This window comes from Beta vulgaris, chromosome 3, assembly GCF_026745355.1.
Source record: "Beta vulgaris subsp. vulgaris cultivar EL10 chromosome 3, EL10.2, whole genome shotgun sequence".
Classification (NCBI taxonomy): Eukaryota; Viridiplantae; Streptophyta; class Magnoliopsida; order Caryophyllales; family Amaranthaceae; genus Beta; species Beta vulgaris.
In genome coordinates, this window is record NC_079204.1 from 5,817,184 (window position 1) to 5,834,545 (window position 17,362).

Sequence of the window (17,362 nt, forward strand, 5' to 3'; positions counted from 1 at the left end):
GAAAGAGAAGCCATGCTTCAATTAATAAAGGGTATTCAACATGAATTTTTTTTATCCATATGAGCCACGAAAGCAGTATAAAGTTCAAAGAAGAGGAGGGGGAATCGAACTTGTGATTTATCATCACATCACCTCAATATTAACTACTAGGCTAAGACATCCTTGATTAGGGTATTCAACAGGATGATTGGTATCATTCCTTAGACGCTAGGAAACCTTCAAAATTAGCATCACTTGATCTCAATGACAACGGTTTTTAATTATCTCGGTGATAATTATGGCAGTGTTGTTCAATCCAACTTCCTGTGGCTTTCCCATCTTACGCTTTTAAAGTACATCAATTTGCGTAATTTGGAACTTGTTGAAGATAGCACAGCAAAATAGGCCCACCTGGACCTATGTTTAATCTCTCTCAGCCCATTGTCTTTAGTAATGGTATTTTAGTAATATGTCCTTGTTTTGTCTTGTAGTAAAGATCTCTTGGATCACGTGCCTGGTCCTAGGAATCAGTGTAGGGTTTCCTTTCTTTTGTATTAGCTCATATATATAAGCATTAGAGCTGTAAGGAATGGAGGATAAGAGAGAGATAAATGAATGAGAAAAGCTGCTGCTATGGGCAACCTTGAATGAAAATACTTCACTGAATCAGCTGATTATTCATGACATAAATGTCTTCATGGTATCAGAGCTTGAGGTTCGTTAAATCCTTCTGTTTTTTATTTAAAGTCTCAATCTTTATTGTTGTTGCACTGTGTAGTTGGTTCTCATGAAACATGCGCAGTAGGTTCTTCTTGTGTGAAAAATAATATCTATCAATGCTGTGAGGTTGTCTGCATGAAGAAGTAGAGTGCTTTAAATATCCTAGAAAGTAATTAAAGATTGAGTCTTTCAGTGATTTAGTGAAGTTATTTGAAAGTCTAGAAGGAAAAATGACTAACACTAAAATAGAGCCAGGTAGCTCTTTATACCTTCACCCTTCAGAAGGGACTCACACTATAAGTGTTGAGAAGTTAGAAGGACCATCAAATTACAGATCTTGGAAAAGATCGTTTGAGATAAGCCTTGCTTCAAAGAGAAAGCTGGGGTTTGTGACAGGGGGAGAGAAAAAAGATAGCACTGATGAAGTGAAGAGTGAAGCGTGGGAAACATGTAATAATATGGTGATTTCATGGATCCTGACCTCTGTGTCTGAATCCATTAAAAAGTCAGTGATGTTTGTTACCAATGCTGCTGAGATTTGGAGACAACTGGAGAGAAGATTCTCAGTAGCTAATGGTGCAAGAAAGTATAAACTTCATAAGGCTGTTTATGAAACAAAGCAGCAAGGAAGAGGAGTGGCTGAATATTATACTGAGATAAAGAGCATATGGGAGGAACTGGATGCCCTGAGAGACTACCCTGCAGTCACCAAACTTGAACCAGAAGTAGTTGCTTATATAGGAGCTGTGCAGAAAGAAGAAGAAGAGGAACGCTTGTTCCAATTTTTGAATGGCTTGGATGAGTGCTTTGGGACTCAGAGGAGTCACATCCTTATGATGACTCCCTTGCCTAATGTAGAAACTGTATGTGGTATGGTTCAGCAAGAAGAGTCCCAAAGAGATGCATTTAGCAGCATAAAGCAAGAAAATGAAGTGTTTGCCATGTATAGTAAAAGAAGTGAGATGAACTGTTCTAACTGTGGGAAAGTTGGTCATGGTGCTGACAAATGTTGGGCATGTAAGGCCTGTGGGAAGACTGGTCACACAACTGAGAAATGCTGGACAGTGGTTGGCTTCCCAAGCAAGCTACCTAAGTCTCAAAGAGAGTTCAAAGGAAAGAGCAAGGAAGTGGTGTATAAAGGTATGCAAGGAAGAGATGTTAAGCAGAGTGTACCCAGATGGAACAAAGGTAAGCAAGAAGGAAGAGTGCAAATGTCTGCTAATGTGTGTAGTCAGAATGAAGGAGGCAGTAATGGTGGGATCACTGCTCAGCAGTTGGAGCAGCTTCTCAAGCTTCTACCTCTTCCTTCAAGAAGCAAGGATGATGATTCAGGAGATGAAATGGAAACAAATTTTGCTGAAATGATTAAATGCAATCTTGCACAATCTGTGTGTAAAGATTGGATCCTTGACTCTGGCGCAACACATCACATGACAGGGAACTTTGAGCTCCTTGAAAACCCTATAAAGGCCACACATCAGCCAAGCATCAGTCTGCCTAATGGTGAAACCTCTCTTGTTTCCCATAGTGGAGAGACACAGGTAGCTGGAAACATGAAACTTCACAAAGTCATGTATATTCCATCATTTAGGCACAACCTTGTGTCTATTCAAAAGCTTACTCAACATCATGGGTGCAAAGTGTTGTTTCACCCTGAGTTTTTGCATTATCCAAGATGGGAAAAGCTCCCAGGTTCTTGCTATTGGGAGAGCTGTGAAGGGAATATATTACCTGGTGAATGAACCAGTGGAATGTGTGATAGACAAGGTCTATCAGAACTTGACTCAGTTGCATGAACATGATGAACGAAAAGGAAAAACAATGGCTGCTAACACTCAGCTAAAAATACCTACTACTGTTGCCAAGAAGAAAGTGAATCTAACTACTGTATGGCATTGCAGGCTTGGGCATGCCCCTGTAGAAAAGATAGGGAAAATTGAGGGCTTGCATGGTTTTGATGCTAAATGCAGTGAAGAGTGTCTGACTTGCCCTGTAGCCAAGTTCAGCAAGCTTCCATTTCCTAAAAGCACAAGCAGAGCCAAGAAACCATTTGATTTGATCCACATAGATACTTGGGGTCCCTATAGGGTGAGTACTAGACATGGTCAGCAATATTTCTTGACCATAGTGGATGACCACACAAGAGTCACCTGGATTCATCTTCTCAAGATGAAAAATGAAGCATTTAGAGTGATTGAAGAGTTTGTGAATATGGCTACTACTCAATACAATCAGAAAGTGAAGAGAGTGAGATCTGATAATGCTTGGGAATATGATGACAGGCACTGCAAACTGTTCTTTGGTAAACTGGGATACAACATGAGACTACATGTGTAGACACACCTCAGCAAAATGGGAGAGCTGAGAGAAGGCACAGGAACTTGTTAGAAATGGGGAGAGCTTTGCGTTTTCAGAGTGGTCTGCCACTCCAATACTGGGGTGACTGTCTCATGACTGCAACATTCATCACCAATAGAGTACCATCATCTGTGCTTGGACATCAAACACCATTTGAGGTACTTCACTCTCACAAACCTGACTACACTAAAATGAGAAGCTTTGGATGCTTAGCTATAGCTGTTAATCCTGAAAAAACTAGTGATAAATTCAAGCCTAGAGGAGTCCCTTGTGTCTTCCTAGGGTATCCAAGTAGTCAAAAGGGGTACAAGCTCTTGAATCTGCTTACTAATCATGTTTTTGTAAGTAGGCATGTCAAATTCTATGAGCACATCTTTCCATATCATGTTTTCAAACCTACTAGTGAAAAAACTACACCTTTTGCCCTTGATGATTTTGACATCTATTCTGAACCTCTCACACCTGAGGCTGTTCCTACCTCTCACACAAATGAGTGCCCTTCTCCAGTTCACTCTCCCATTCCCACTGAAGACTTTACTACACCTACAGACCCCCCTCTAATACCTTCTACTGTCAACACACAACCTCCCACTCTTCCTACTAGACACTCTACTAGAAACCATCAACCTCCAGCATGGCTCAATGATTATTACACTGGCCATGCTTCTCTTCACACCTCCCCTCTACCTATATCTCCCTGTACTGACACTCACAGCTCCAGTGAGTTCAGTTGTTTTCTCTCTCAAATTCTTCCCACAAGTGAACCTAAACACTTTAAAGAAGCTCTCAAACACAAGCAGTGGATCACTGCCATGAATGAAGAACTCAGTGCCCTAGAGGCCAATCATACCTGGGAAATCACCTCCCTGCCTTCACATAAAAAACCTATAGCTTGCAAATGGCTCTATAAAGTTAAATACAACCCAGATGGGACTGTGGATAGACACAAAGCCAGGCTAGTCATCATGGGCAACAGACAAAAATATGGCATTGATTATGAAGATACATTTGCACCTGTAGCTAAGATGGCTACTGTTAGATCCTTTCTTGCTGTAGCTTCCATTCAGGGCTGGTTAGTGCATCAAATGGATGTTAAAAATGCTTTTTTGCATGGTGATTTACAGGAAGTGGTGTACATGAAGTTACCCCCAGGCTATCAGGGACTTGGTCACAGATTCTCTGTTGCATCTGAGGGGGAGTCTACCTCTCCTCCTAATCAAGTGTGCAAACTCCTTAAGTCCCTCTATGGTTTAAAGCAGGCTCCCAGGCAATGGTTTGCCAAGCTCAGCTCTGCTCTCAAGGCCTTCTCTTTTCATCAGTCCAAGTGTGACTACTCACTCTTCACCAAGGTTCAAGGCCAGTCCTTCACTGCTATACTCATCTATGTAGATGACTTACTTGTTGCTGGTAACAACTTAGCTAGCATTAATGAAGCTAAAGCTTTCCTCTCTTCTCAATTTCAAATGAAAGACCTTGGTAACCTTAGGTACTTTCTGGGTTTGGAAGTAGACAGAAATGCTCAAGGCATCTTCCTCTCTCAAAGGAAATACCTTCATGATCTCCTCTCTCAGTATAACATGTCTCATTGCAAGCCTCTGAAGCTCCCTATGGACAGTCATATGAAGTTAACTCATGATCTTGGTGATCCTCTCCCAGATCCCACCTCCTATCAACAACTGGTTGGCAAACTCATTTATCTCACATTGACAAGACCTGACATAGCCTATGCCATCCATGTACTTAGTCAGTTTATGCACAGCCCAACTTCTGTTCACCTACAAGCTGCAAAAAGGGTGCTCAGATATCTCTCAGGCTCTCCACATCAAGGCATTCTCCTTGCATCTTCATCTGCAGCTAAGCTTTATGCCTACTGTGATAGTGATTGGGCAGGCTGCCCCAACACTAGGAGGTCAACCTCTGGCTTCTGTGTACTCCTTGGTCAATCACCTATATCCTGGAAGAGCAAAAGACAATCTGTTGTAGCTCGTTCCACTGCAGAAGCAGAATACAGATCCATGGCATTCACTGTCTGTGAAGTAATGTGGCTTAAAAACCTCCTCAAAGACCTTGGCTTGAAGTCCCTTGGTAACACCCCCATTTTTTGTGATAATCAAGCTGCTCTAGCCATCTCTGCCAATCCAGTGCACCATGAAAAGACCAAACATGTCGACATAGATTGTCACTTCATTCGAGACAAGACTCAAGATGGTCTCATCAACCCCACCTACATTCCTTCCTCCAAGCAATTGGCAGATATACTCACTAAGCAACTCCCTTCCACTCAACATCAGCTGCTACTGTGCAAGCTGGGAGTGTGCACATCCCCACTCTCAGCTTGAGGGGGAGTGTTGAAGATAGCACAGCAAAATAGGCCCACCTGGACCTATGTTTAATCTCTCTCAGCCCATTGTCTTTAGTAATGGTATTTTAGTAATATGTCCTTGTTTTGTCTTGTAGTAAAGATCTCTTGGATCACGTGCCTGGTCCTAGGAATCAGTTAGGGTTTCCTTTCTTTTGTATTAGCTCATATATATAAGCATTAAGGACTGTAAGGAATGGAGGATAAGAGAGAGATAAATGAATGAGAAAAGCTGCTGCTATGGGCAACCTTGAATGAAAATACTTCACTGAATCAGCTGATTATTCATGACATAAATGTCTTCAGAACTTAATAAAGCCACAAGTTTGTTCCAAAGTATCACAACCTCCCTTTATTAAGGGTCCTTTACATGGAAAAATGTCATCTTTTTTCACCAATTCCATCAACCTTGTCATACATCAATTCCCCAACCTCTATTCAAGACGTTACTCTTTCTGGCAACCAGCTCCATCAATGGATATTCCAATTTATAAATAATTGACAAAATATAAGGATTACTAGCATTATTCTTTCACATTAACCAAATCCCTCCAACTATACCAAAAGTTGGGGTTGGGGGTGTGGGGGTGGGGGGGGGGGCTGGTGGGCTAGGGATGGGTTAGGGAGAGAGAGAGAGTTAGGATTTACTTAGGATTTACTTACGATTAATTAGAGTTAGTTAAGTTTACTTAGGGTTAATTAGGTTTACTTAGGGTTAATTCAGGTCAATGACTAACAAAGTTAATCGTCATTAGTTTTTTTTAATCGCCCTTAGTTAATAAGGGCATTTGGATGTATTTTTAGAAAATTAGGGGTATATGGTGAATTCAAAAAAAAATTAAGGTATCTAGTGAATACAAAAATTTGTTAGGGATATTTGGTGAAAAAACTGTTTTTATTACACAAACTTTTAAAATGATATGGAAACTCATATTTTTTATTTCTTTTTTTGGTTCGGCAACATAGTTATTTTATACTTCAACTACTTCAGACTAAGTGGTTGATATTGGATAATATCGTATGTACAACCATATATTTAGAACTTATCCCTTGTCAATGATTGCAATACACACATATGACATGATTACAATATACATGTAAATAATCGCACACTTGTGCCTTAGAAGAGAGGGATGAGGAGCCATCCAGAGGCCCTCCTAGGCCGAGCGAGGGTCGTGCCAAGCGAGCCAAGGGAAGACAAAAGTGGGAAGGAAATGAAGGTCGTCTAAGGTCCCATGGGGATCCTCAGGCACCCCGGGGACCCTAGGGAGGTCCGGGAAGAAAAGAGTCAAGGGTCGCCGGTGCACCCCAGGGTCGTGCCAAACGAGCCAAGGGAAGACAAAAGTCAGAAAATGGCCCAAAAACATGAAAAATTGTGGATTATAGTCCACAAACTCTGGCGCCCGCTGGGCCCCCGGGCACCGGTGCCCATGGGGTGCACCCCAGGCTCGTGGGAGGCCCTCCGAAGGCACACTTGTATCCTGGAAGGGGCATGTGGTGCCGACCAGATCCCCTCGTAGGCCTACCGGGGGTCGTGCCAAGCGAGCCAAGGGAAGACAAAAGTGAGAAGGAAATGAGGGTCCGAGGCTCCCTGAGGATCTTCAAGGACCCCGGAGACCTATGGAGGCCTGGGACGAAAAAACTCGTAGGGCCCGTGAAAGTCGGAAAATGGCCCGAAAATTGGAAATTGTGTGGATATAGTCCACGAATCCGGCCCCCGGGACCCATGCAACGGTTCCCATGGGGTGCAACCTAGGGCCATGGGAGGCCCTTTGAAGGCACACTCGTGCCGTGGCAGGGTCATGTGGTGCCATCCGAAGACCCTCCTAGGACTAGCTAGGGTCATGCCAAGCGAGCCAGTGGAAGGCAAAAGTGGGAAGGAAATAAAGGTCTGAGGCCTCATAGGGGATCCTCAGCCACCCCGGTGATCCTAGGGAGTTCCGGGACGAAGAAATACGTTGGGACCCGGGAAGTCGGAAAATGGCTCAAAAACAACAAAAATCGTGGATTATAGTCCACGAACTCGGGGGCTTGTCGGGCCCGGGTACGGTGCCCATGGGGTGCACCCCAGGCTTGTAGGAGGCCCTCTGAAGGCACACTCGTGCCCTGGAAGGGGCATGTGGTGCCGACTAGGGGTGTTCACAAAAAACCAAAACTGAAATCCCGTACCGAAAAATTGGTTAAAATGGGCGGTGACCGAACTGGAAAATTTGAGATTGAATGGTTGGGTCACCGAACCGGTAAAAATGACGATTATGATTTTTTATAAAACGGTTAACCGATAATCGGATAAATTTAATTATTATTATTATTTACTTTTTTATAATAATTATATTAATTAGGCAGTAATTAGTAAGTAAAGTGTAGAGTGAGCACTCACTGGAGACTAAGAAATGTTTGTGCAGAGTGTGCACTCACTGGAGCAGCCCACGCACACTTGGATTTACATGTGCACTTGGAGCTTGTTCTCTTCGGCATAAAACAACCGAATTGAACTGAACTGAACTGAAATGAATAGTGATATGTGAGAGTAAAAGTATTGTCCAGAGCTAAACTGAATTGAATTGAACCGAACTGAACTGAAAATAAGTTGGGGAGAACAGGCCTTTGCTGCTGTTTTTCTTTTCTTGTAACTTCTTACTGTGAACTAAAAACTTGTAACATTGTGCTTGTTTTTTCTTAGAACTTTGAGATATGTATTCATTGTATTGTAATATTGTATGGTGTGGAATGTTTTTCGAGATGATTGTCTTTTATAGAGAATCTTGGTATTAATGGTATATTATTTATGTAGAGAAAAAATTGAAATCTAATATATAAAATTAGTAAATTTTTTATAATAATTATATTAATTAGGCAGTAATTAGTAAGTAAAGTGTAGAGTGTGCACTCACTGGAGACTAAGAAATGTTTGTGCAGAGTGTGCACTCACTGGAGCAGCACACACTTGGATTTGCATGTGCACTTGCTGCTATTTTTTTTTCTTGTAACTTCTCACCGTGAACTACAAACTTGTAATAGTTTAGATTTTTGTGCTTGTTTTTTCTTAGAACTTTGAGATATGTATTCATTGTATTGTAATATTGTATGGTGTGGAATGTTTTTAGAGATGATTGCCTTTTATAGAGAATCTTGGTATTAATGGTATATTATTTATGTTGAGAAAAAATTGAAATTTAATATATAAAATTAGTAAAATAATTTGATGAAACTTGAGAAACGGTTAATGATTAACCGGAAAACCATACCGAAAAACCGGTTAGTTAACCGTTTATGCAGTTACGGGTTTGAACTGTTACAATTACGGTTCGCAAATATGGCGAATCGATACTTTCAGTTACCGTCCCAAAATATCGCATGTACAGCTTGCTCAATTAAATGAATTGTACTATCAACTATAGTATGAATGTATGATACTACATATATTTTTTGAAGCTAACATGAAGGGGATCATTAGAGGGGAAATAAGAGGAAATCCTCAAATGAGTTCCATAAGGTTTAATGTCAAAACTGTAGGGATACGAGGTGGGATAATATGATTATATGGGTCATTCTTTCAGTGAATACGTGACCTAGTGGTAAAGGTTTGACCAGATGACTTCAAGGTTATGGGATCAAACTCCACTAGGGGATTTTTGGGGTTGAGGTTTCCCTTACCGTCCCCCTCCTTATCAAGGAGTATGACCAAAAAACCTAACTGATTAAACCCGAGCGATATGTCAGTTAAATAGGGTCTTTCATCTTACTTATCTAAAAATAGCAATAGTTATACAAGTAATATTACACGTATTTAGTGTACATATTTATATTCAAGTTGATTGAATGTGTTGTTGAATTTTACTTGGATTATCAAGTTATATTAGTTTGTGATTTTCATAATCTATTATATGCCTAATTTGCTATCGTGTTATGCATGAAGTTGAAAATTTTGTTGGTTGTATGATTTAGCATAGTCTATATAATATAACAATAGTATCAACTAGTTTAATTTAGGCCAATACATCATCATTAATATACTACAACAGTTGTCTTTTAATATGAAGTCATTTATAAAAACTTAAGTGTTTCTAAAATTCCATAACAAATTTCAGGTTACCAGAATTTATTAACATATCATACTTAGTTTAATTATTTATACTAGATTAGCCCAACTAGTTTTTTTTTTGACATCGAGAAAACGTGCATTAATTAAAAAAACGAAGTACATCCTATTACTAATACAACCAAACATAAAACAAAGTAAAACCTAAATGAGCTTTATGAGCTCTTACATGTCCTAAAAAACAAAAACAAGTAAAATCGATAGATAGTCACCTATCAAAGGAGAGTGTCCCTGGTCGACGATTATGCTGGTGGAGTCAAAAAAACTAATGACTGATGGAAGTGGTAGCAGAAGCGAGTGTTGTTAGGGTTTTATTTTAAATACCGCAAGTGTACGGTGTTATAGCACATAATTAAGGGTCGAACTTAAGGAGGTGAAAGATTAGTCACTACTTGATTCTAGATTATAACATAGTTACACAATCCAAAAGTGGAGAATAAACTATAAACTCAGGATAAACTAATGACAAAATCGGACAACTATGTGAATAAGATAATTAAAACACTAATTAAGATTAAGCATAACCACTAATATGAATTGATCAAACCATAACTCGCTTCCCATTTATTCAATTATAACTTAGGTGAGAATGACATTCCCTTATGACTTAACAATAGAGCACAGCTACGAACCGAAACTAAATCCTAAGTCATTTACCAATACCTAAAGCTCACTTTCATGATAACAAAAGGCCTAACCAATGTGTACATCTCCCATTTTCATGACTTACATACACAATTAGAAGCATTAAGAGCCAATGTCAATTAAAATCCAATTCCAATTCTCGCCTATTCTCATGGAAGAATTTGAATTAAGGACAAGGTGATCCTAACTAAGACTCAACTTTCGTTGATGAACTCAACTGAGAGTATAACAATTTAGCAAGCAAACATATAATCCTAATCCCTACTCCAACTTTCGTTGACAATTTAAATTAGGACTAAAATGAGATGCAAAATTGACTACAATAACAACCTTGTCAAACCCTAAGTCTATAATTCAATAAAATGGGAATTAGTGCAACAATTTACATGATCAATTCATAAATAGGGCTCAGCTTAACTTTAAATAGAAAAACTACTCACTAATCATGGCATTGAAAACAATAAACATAATTAAAGACATGATTAAAAAGATCAAAGAGAGAGGAAAGAGTAAAACTTATTGATAGCGCTTGAATTGTAGAGGAATCCCAAATACTTTATCAAAATTAATCAAAACTCTCAAGTGTTTCTCTAAAAACTGAATTTAGGGCTAAAACTAATAATAACGTGCATAACTAAATAATAAGAAACATCCCCTATTTATATTTTTCGAGAAAAAGGAACTAAAAAATAAAAACGCGAAAATAACATAGTAAGACTGTTGCCTATGAAACCGCGAGTTGTGGGCGCGAGTCGCGATCCAGACCACGAGTCGTGCCCACAGCCGCGAATCACTGTCCAGACCACGAGTCGCGGTAAGCTCACGGCAATCCACCGCGAGCTGCGCTCAAGACCGCGACTCATGGTGAACTGAATCTTCTTTTTTTTCCTTCCTTGGACTCTTCGAACTTGGCTTCCAACGCAATTTGACCTTGTAGGAGGCCCAAATACCTTCCTTTTGGACTCTACATCATATCCATGGTGCTATAAGGCTTCTAAATGAACTACAATGCATACTTCTCTCATAGTTTGACATTTTTCCTCAAATCCTATCACTTGGATACAAATCTCAACAAATCAATCTAAATCATACCATGATCTCCCTCAAAATGCACCAAAATAAGAACAAAATACGGGCTTAACAAGTGTCATTCACGATCAGGGCAACGAACAACTAAAGGCAAGATTCACATCTCGCCACATGAGCAATTTCAACGAAGTTTTGACGCTTGGGATTCTTGGCTCAAGATCTAATGAAGAGACACGTTCCTAGGGGACTCATGAATCTCTGTCAAGAGTAGTTCTTGTTTCTCCGTAATTCAAGATAGTGATATGTATGGGTATCAATCCCAAATATGTGTATTATTCTGAAATACTTTATCAACTAAAGATAGTTGAAATCCCTTATAGTTTGAAGTATATAGGACTCCGTAAGTGAAAATAAAAGCATGTAATTTCATATGGCCTCTAATATTAACTTTATGTCATAGTAATCCAAGAAAATCTCCATCGATAGTGAACAACTTTAGGCCTGTCTTATTTTTTGTCGTCTACTTCTATTGCTTCTCTAGGCTCGTCTCAGGTATGCTATTTTACATAAGATAAGAGATTCATGTGAAGAGAAGGATTTCTATTTTCTTTGCTGAATCAGCAGAATGAAATTGCAAAATCAATTGACAGGAACAGGATCACTTTATCGGGTATGTTAACATGTTAAAGTTGTGATAGGTTTCTTTTTCCGTGTAGGTAAGGTGAATTGCTCTATCAGGTAGAACCTTTTGCAAGTCAATCGGACTCTACAGTTCGAGATAAGATATTAGATACTTTAGGAGGGAAGGAAGAATAAAATAGTCCCTCATAAAGTGTCCTATCCTTTGTGTGTGGATTAAACTCTCAGCCTTAAATGAAAAATAATCTATTTTCCATTAGCTTTGTACGACAGAGTTTATTTGACATAGTTTGCTTAGCAAGACTTTGGAGGAAGTATACGGCAAAATCTTTTATTTTTCCAAGGGTTGACCAAGTCTATTTCGTTTGGTGAGACTTTGCATAAATTTAATATGACCAAGTCTATTTCGTTTGGTGAGACTTTGCATAAATTTAAAAATAATCTATTTTCCATTAGCTTTGTACGATAGAGTTTATTTGACATAGTTTGCTTAGCAAGACTTTGGAGGAAGTATACGGCAAAATCTTTTATTTTTCCAAGGGTTGACCAAGTCTATTTCGTTTGGTGAGACTTTGCATAAATTTAATATCTCTACCCCACTCTTGACTGCAATAGCATAAGGGCAACTGGGTACTTACAAAGTCACAAATCACAATAGCAAATTGAAAATAAAAGATAAGGACAATAGATTCCAACTATGTCGAGGATAATAATAATTTAGCAATGAGACGAGACAACTTGCTAACTACTCGAGATCGATTCAATCAACTCAACTCGATTAAGCTCGAATCAAACTCGAGCTTGACTTGAGACGTTAGCAAGTTGAGTTATTTAATACTCGACTCCAAAACTCGTGAGAAACTCAAAGTATGATGTAAGTTCATAAAATTATAAATAACCAAGGATGTATCTAAGTTTGTTTTTACTGATCTAACTTTTTAAAATTATAGTTTAGAATTCAGCTCCAGCTTCACTCTGACTAGAAATCAGCTTAAAATTTTCTAAATACACTCCTTATCCAGTGGGATCCATTGTACAATTCTACTAGTAAAATGATGAAATTCTATTACAAATCTGTGCTCTGGCATATATATAAAAATAAAAGGGTAAAGACAAAACCATGATCCATCATCTATACTCTATAGCTCTTTAAGACCCCAAACTCTTTATCATCATGAACCTCCCTGTGTGTACAGGAATTAATAAATCCGCTGACAAAGAATTAATAAATCTCGACCAAAATTTTCTAACAATTAAAAATCGGTCACCTTTAGTTCAAAAAAATAATAACATCTACAAAAAAAAAACCTCAATAATTTAAATCACTACCAAAAAAATTAGATTAAAAAAATATACGCCTATTCGTACATAATATTATCGACGCACGCATCACGTGCATATATACTGCTAGTATATAAAAAATAAAAGGGTCGAGACAAAACCATGATCCATCATCTATACTCTATAGCTCTCCCTGTGTGTACAGGAATTATTAGGATGTTTCGCTTGTTGAAAAATTAGCATTTCAAGAAGTCATTAATGTTGTTACATTCATCTTCAACTAAATATAATTAATGTAATCTATAAATAACCTCCCCCCCAAGCAATGATCATGGTCTGCATTAACACAATCTGATCATATTGGTGTTCTTTTTTTGTATACTATAGGCCTCTTATTCTCTGGATTTAATAAAGATGCAGAATTCTACTATGAAAACACTTCATCACCTTCTATTATCAATGTTCTTGCTTTATTTCCCTATTCTGCTATGCTTCTTCAGTCATTCTGTTTCTGGAAATGGGATTAGCAGTGGAAGCAAATGTATCAGCATGGAGAGACAAGCCTTGCTTCAATTCAAACAAGGTATCAATTTTGATCATTGTGGGTTGCTCACTTCTTGGGGAGACCATGAAGACTGCTGTCAATGGCGCGGCATTCGCTGCAGCAACGTTACTGGCAATGTTATCATGCTTCAGGCTCAAGGTAGTGGTGTAAATGATGACGAGATTTGTTTAGAAGGTCAGTTGGATCCTTCCCTATTTAAGCTTAAGCATTTGAAGTATTTGGACTTGAGCTGCAATAAATTTTCCCAGCCTATACCCAAATACATTGATTCCTTAGCCAATCTAGAGCACCTCAATTTGTCAGATGCTGGTTTTACTGGTGAAATTCCTCTGCAACTCGGAAATCTTTCCAAGTTAGCATATCTTGATCTCAGTAGTCATGGTTTTCCTTCTTCTGACAAACTTACTGCTAAAAGCTTGCAATGGATTTCCAATCTCACAATGTTGAAAGAAATCCACCTTAGTGGAAGTGATCTTAGTGAAGCCACAGACTGGTTCGACGCCATACACAAGATTCCTTCCCTAAGGGTTCTTTACTTGGATAGATGTAATGATCTTATTATACCATCATGACTTCCTTACATCAACACATCAACCTCTCTTCGCGTCTTGAGCCTTTCATCTAGCATTTCTGGCGATTATTCTGTATTCCAATGGTTGTTCAACTTGAGTGCAAATGGTAACCAATTTGAATATCTTGACTTTTCTTCAAACTATCTATCAGGGCCTCTTCCAAGTGCCTTTGGAAACATGCACTCCCTTTCATATCTCGATCTTTCTTCAAATCAACTTTCAGGGACTCTCCCAAGTGTATTTGGTAGCATACACTCCCTTTCATATCTCTCCCTCGCTTCAAATCAACTTGAAGGTGGCATCCCTACCAACTTTTCGAACCTAAGGTCTCTTAGAGTCCTTTCCCTCTCGGGTAATAACCTTCATGGTCCCGTTTCTAAAAGTCTGAGCAATTTATGCAACTTGCAAAAACTCGACTTAGATTTTAATAGCTTTGCCGATGATTTGTCCATTGTCATACAAGCATTATCAACTGGGTGCGCGAACAAGCCAATTGTGGAGTACTTGGATTTTAGAGCAAATCAGTTTTGGGGCTCTGTTCCAGACATGATCAACGCTTTTTCTTTAATGAAAGAATTACATCTTGATGGGAACAGGTTGAATGGCACAATCAGTGAAGGTATCGGGCAACTTTCTATGCTTGTCCAATTGGGTATTTCTTCTAATCCTTTAGAAACTACTCTAAACCACAATCACTTCTCAACTCTTTCAAGGCTACGTGAGTTGTACTTGCATAACACAGCATTGGCGCTTAGAATCAGTACCTATTGGATTCCTCCTTTTCAACTCAGCATCGCGAGTTTAAGATCTTGCAAGTTGGGACCTCATTTTCCAAATTGGCTTCTAACTCAAACCAATATCTCCTACCTTGACATATCCAATTCTCAGATTTCTGGCTCTATTCCTACTGCTTTTTGGGCTAAACTTTCGTCTAATATCCAGTACTTGAACGTGTCTTACAACAACTTTCATGGGGTGCTCCCGAATTTGTCAACCACCTTCGACTCCCTCGTTGAGATAGATTTGAGTTCAAACTACTTTGAGGGTTCAATACCTTCATTTCTTAGAGCAAATGCTACTCAATTTTTGTACCTGAGAGAAAACATGTTTTCAGATGCCTCTCATTTATTGTGTCCAAAAACTCAAATCATGCTGAAAGGTCTTTATTTGTCAAACAACTTGTTGTCCGGGGAGCTACCAGATTGTTGGATGAAATTTGATCAACTTCAGAGCCTGCACTTGGAAAACAACAAATTCTCAGGAAATATACCAGCATCCATTGGTGCCCTCTATCAAGTGCAATATTTGATCTTGCGAAATAATAGTCTGTCCGGAAATCTCCCTAGCTCCTTGGAGAACTGTACATATCTGGTTATATTAGATGTTGGGTATAATTCACTAACTGGCTCTATACCCTCAAACATTGGCAATGTTTTTGGAGGTCTAGGAATTCTTAATCTACGAGAAAACAAGTTTTATGGAAGGCTACCTTTAAGCCTTTGTCAATTGTCCAATCTTCAAATATTGGATGTTGCTAGCAACCACATATCAGGTAAGATTCCAGAATGCATATATAATCTTACAGCAATGATCTACGGATCAGACTACCTAACATCGATGGACGTCGAGGACCCTTTGGTGGGGGAAGTGGACACTCTTCCATATGGGGAATCTGCAGTTATTGAGTGGAAAAGAGAAGAACAGAGATTTGACAAGGCTGTGAATCTATATATATTAATCGATCTCTCTCGTAATCAGCTGGAAGGAAGAATTCCAGATGGAATTACACTGCTTAAAGGATTGATCTCTGTGGATTTTTCAAGAAACAAATTGTATGGAAGCATTCCTTCCAATATCAGTCAGTTGACAGTACTAGAGTTTCTTGATTTATCAAACAACCATCTCTCTGGAGCTATACCCATAAGCCTCACTCAACTCACTTATTTGGGGACCTTGAATTTGTCAAACAACAACTTGTCAGGAAAAATCCCATATGGAACTCAGCTACAAAGTTTTGATCCTTCATCATACATGGGAAACCCGTCGCTTTGTGGGGAGCCACTCAAAGAATGTCCAGGAGACGAACATCCTGCAACCAAACCGAATAGAGAGAATATAATTCCGCAACATGAACATGAACATGAACATGAACATGGCAATGGTAATTTCTATCTAGGCTTGTATATAAGTGTTGTGCTTGGATTCATTATAGGATTCTGGGGAGTTTGCGGATCTATAGTCCTGAAAAGATCGTGGAGACATGCTTTTTTTCGGTTCTTTGATAACATGAAAGACAAGTTGTATGTCATGGTATTCATAAATGTAGCCAGAGTTTGGAGGAAGCCTTGAGGTACTTCAAATAATCTGTATTGTATGATCTGTTCTTTTTTTAATGTTTGAAATCAATGATATATCTAGTATTCAATCCCAAATCACATGTATTCTTCTGCAATACTTGATCAAGTAAGATAATTAAAATCATTGTATGATCTTCAAGTATATTGTATATTTATTAAGTGAAACTGAGAGCATGTTATTGCATATGGCATCTGATATTGACCTATGACATACTATCATCCAAGAAAGTTTTCATTCATGATGAACTTTATGCCTGTCTTATATTTTTGCAGTCTACTATTGTTGCTGCTTTAGGCTCTTCTTAAGAATCCATCTTATGTCTCTTACGTAGAGAATATTTATAGTACACCTGCGTGTATCATGCTCATGGTACACCCAAGATTATTTTCTCCAAATGAGCAAAATGAGCGAATGAGCAAAATAAACAAATGAGCAAATGAGCAATGTCTACTCATTTAAAAAAATTGAGCAAACACTTTTATTACAAAATGAGCAAAGTGAGCAAATGAGTAAATGAGCAAAATGCCCATATGAGCAAATTTGGTGTCAAATGAGCAGCTGAAGTGTTAATTTATTACAAAAATACCCTTGTATGTACCATGCTCATGGTACACCCGGGTGTACCATGAGTGAACGAACTCCTCTTACATAGTGACCAATTCTTTTAATGACTAAATATATGACAAATAAAAAGAGTAATTTGCACCATAAACCTTTCTAACTTCTCTTTTTTTCCCCTGGCCTTTTTCAAGTCA

General features: G+C 38.7%; 1 protein-coding gene and 1 pseudogene across 1 annotated transcript; both read left to right on the forward strand.

Annotated features, from left to right (window-relative positions):
• Nucleotides 1-929: 929 nt before the first annotated feature.
• LOC130590683 (uncharacterized) lies at nucleotides 930-2,441 on the forward strand. The gene has a single exon (XM_057393233.1). The coding sequence runs from the start codon at nucleotides 930-932 to the stop codon at nucleotides 2,439-2,441; it is 1,512 nt and encodes a 503-aa protein (XP_057249216.1).
• A 10,587-nt stretch (nucleotides 2,442-13,028) lies between these two features.
• Nucleotides 13,029-16,745, forward strand: LOC104888599 (receptor-like protein EIX2; annotated as a pseudogene).
• Nucleotides 16,746-17,362: the final 617 nt, after the last annotated feature.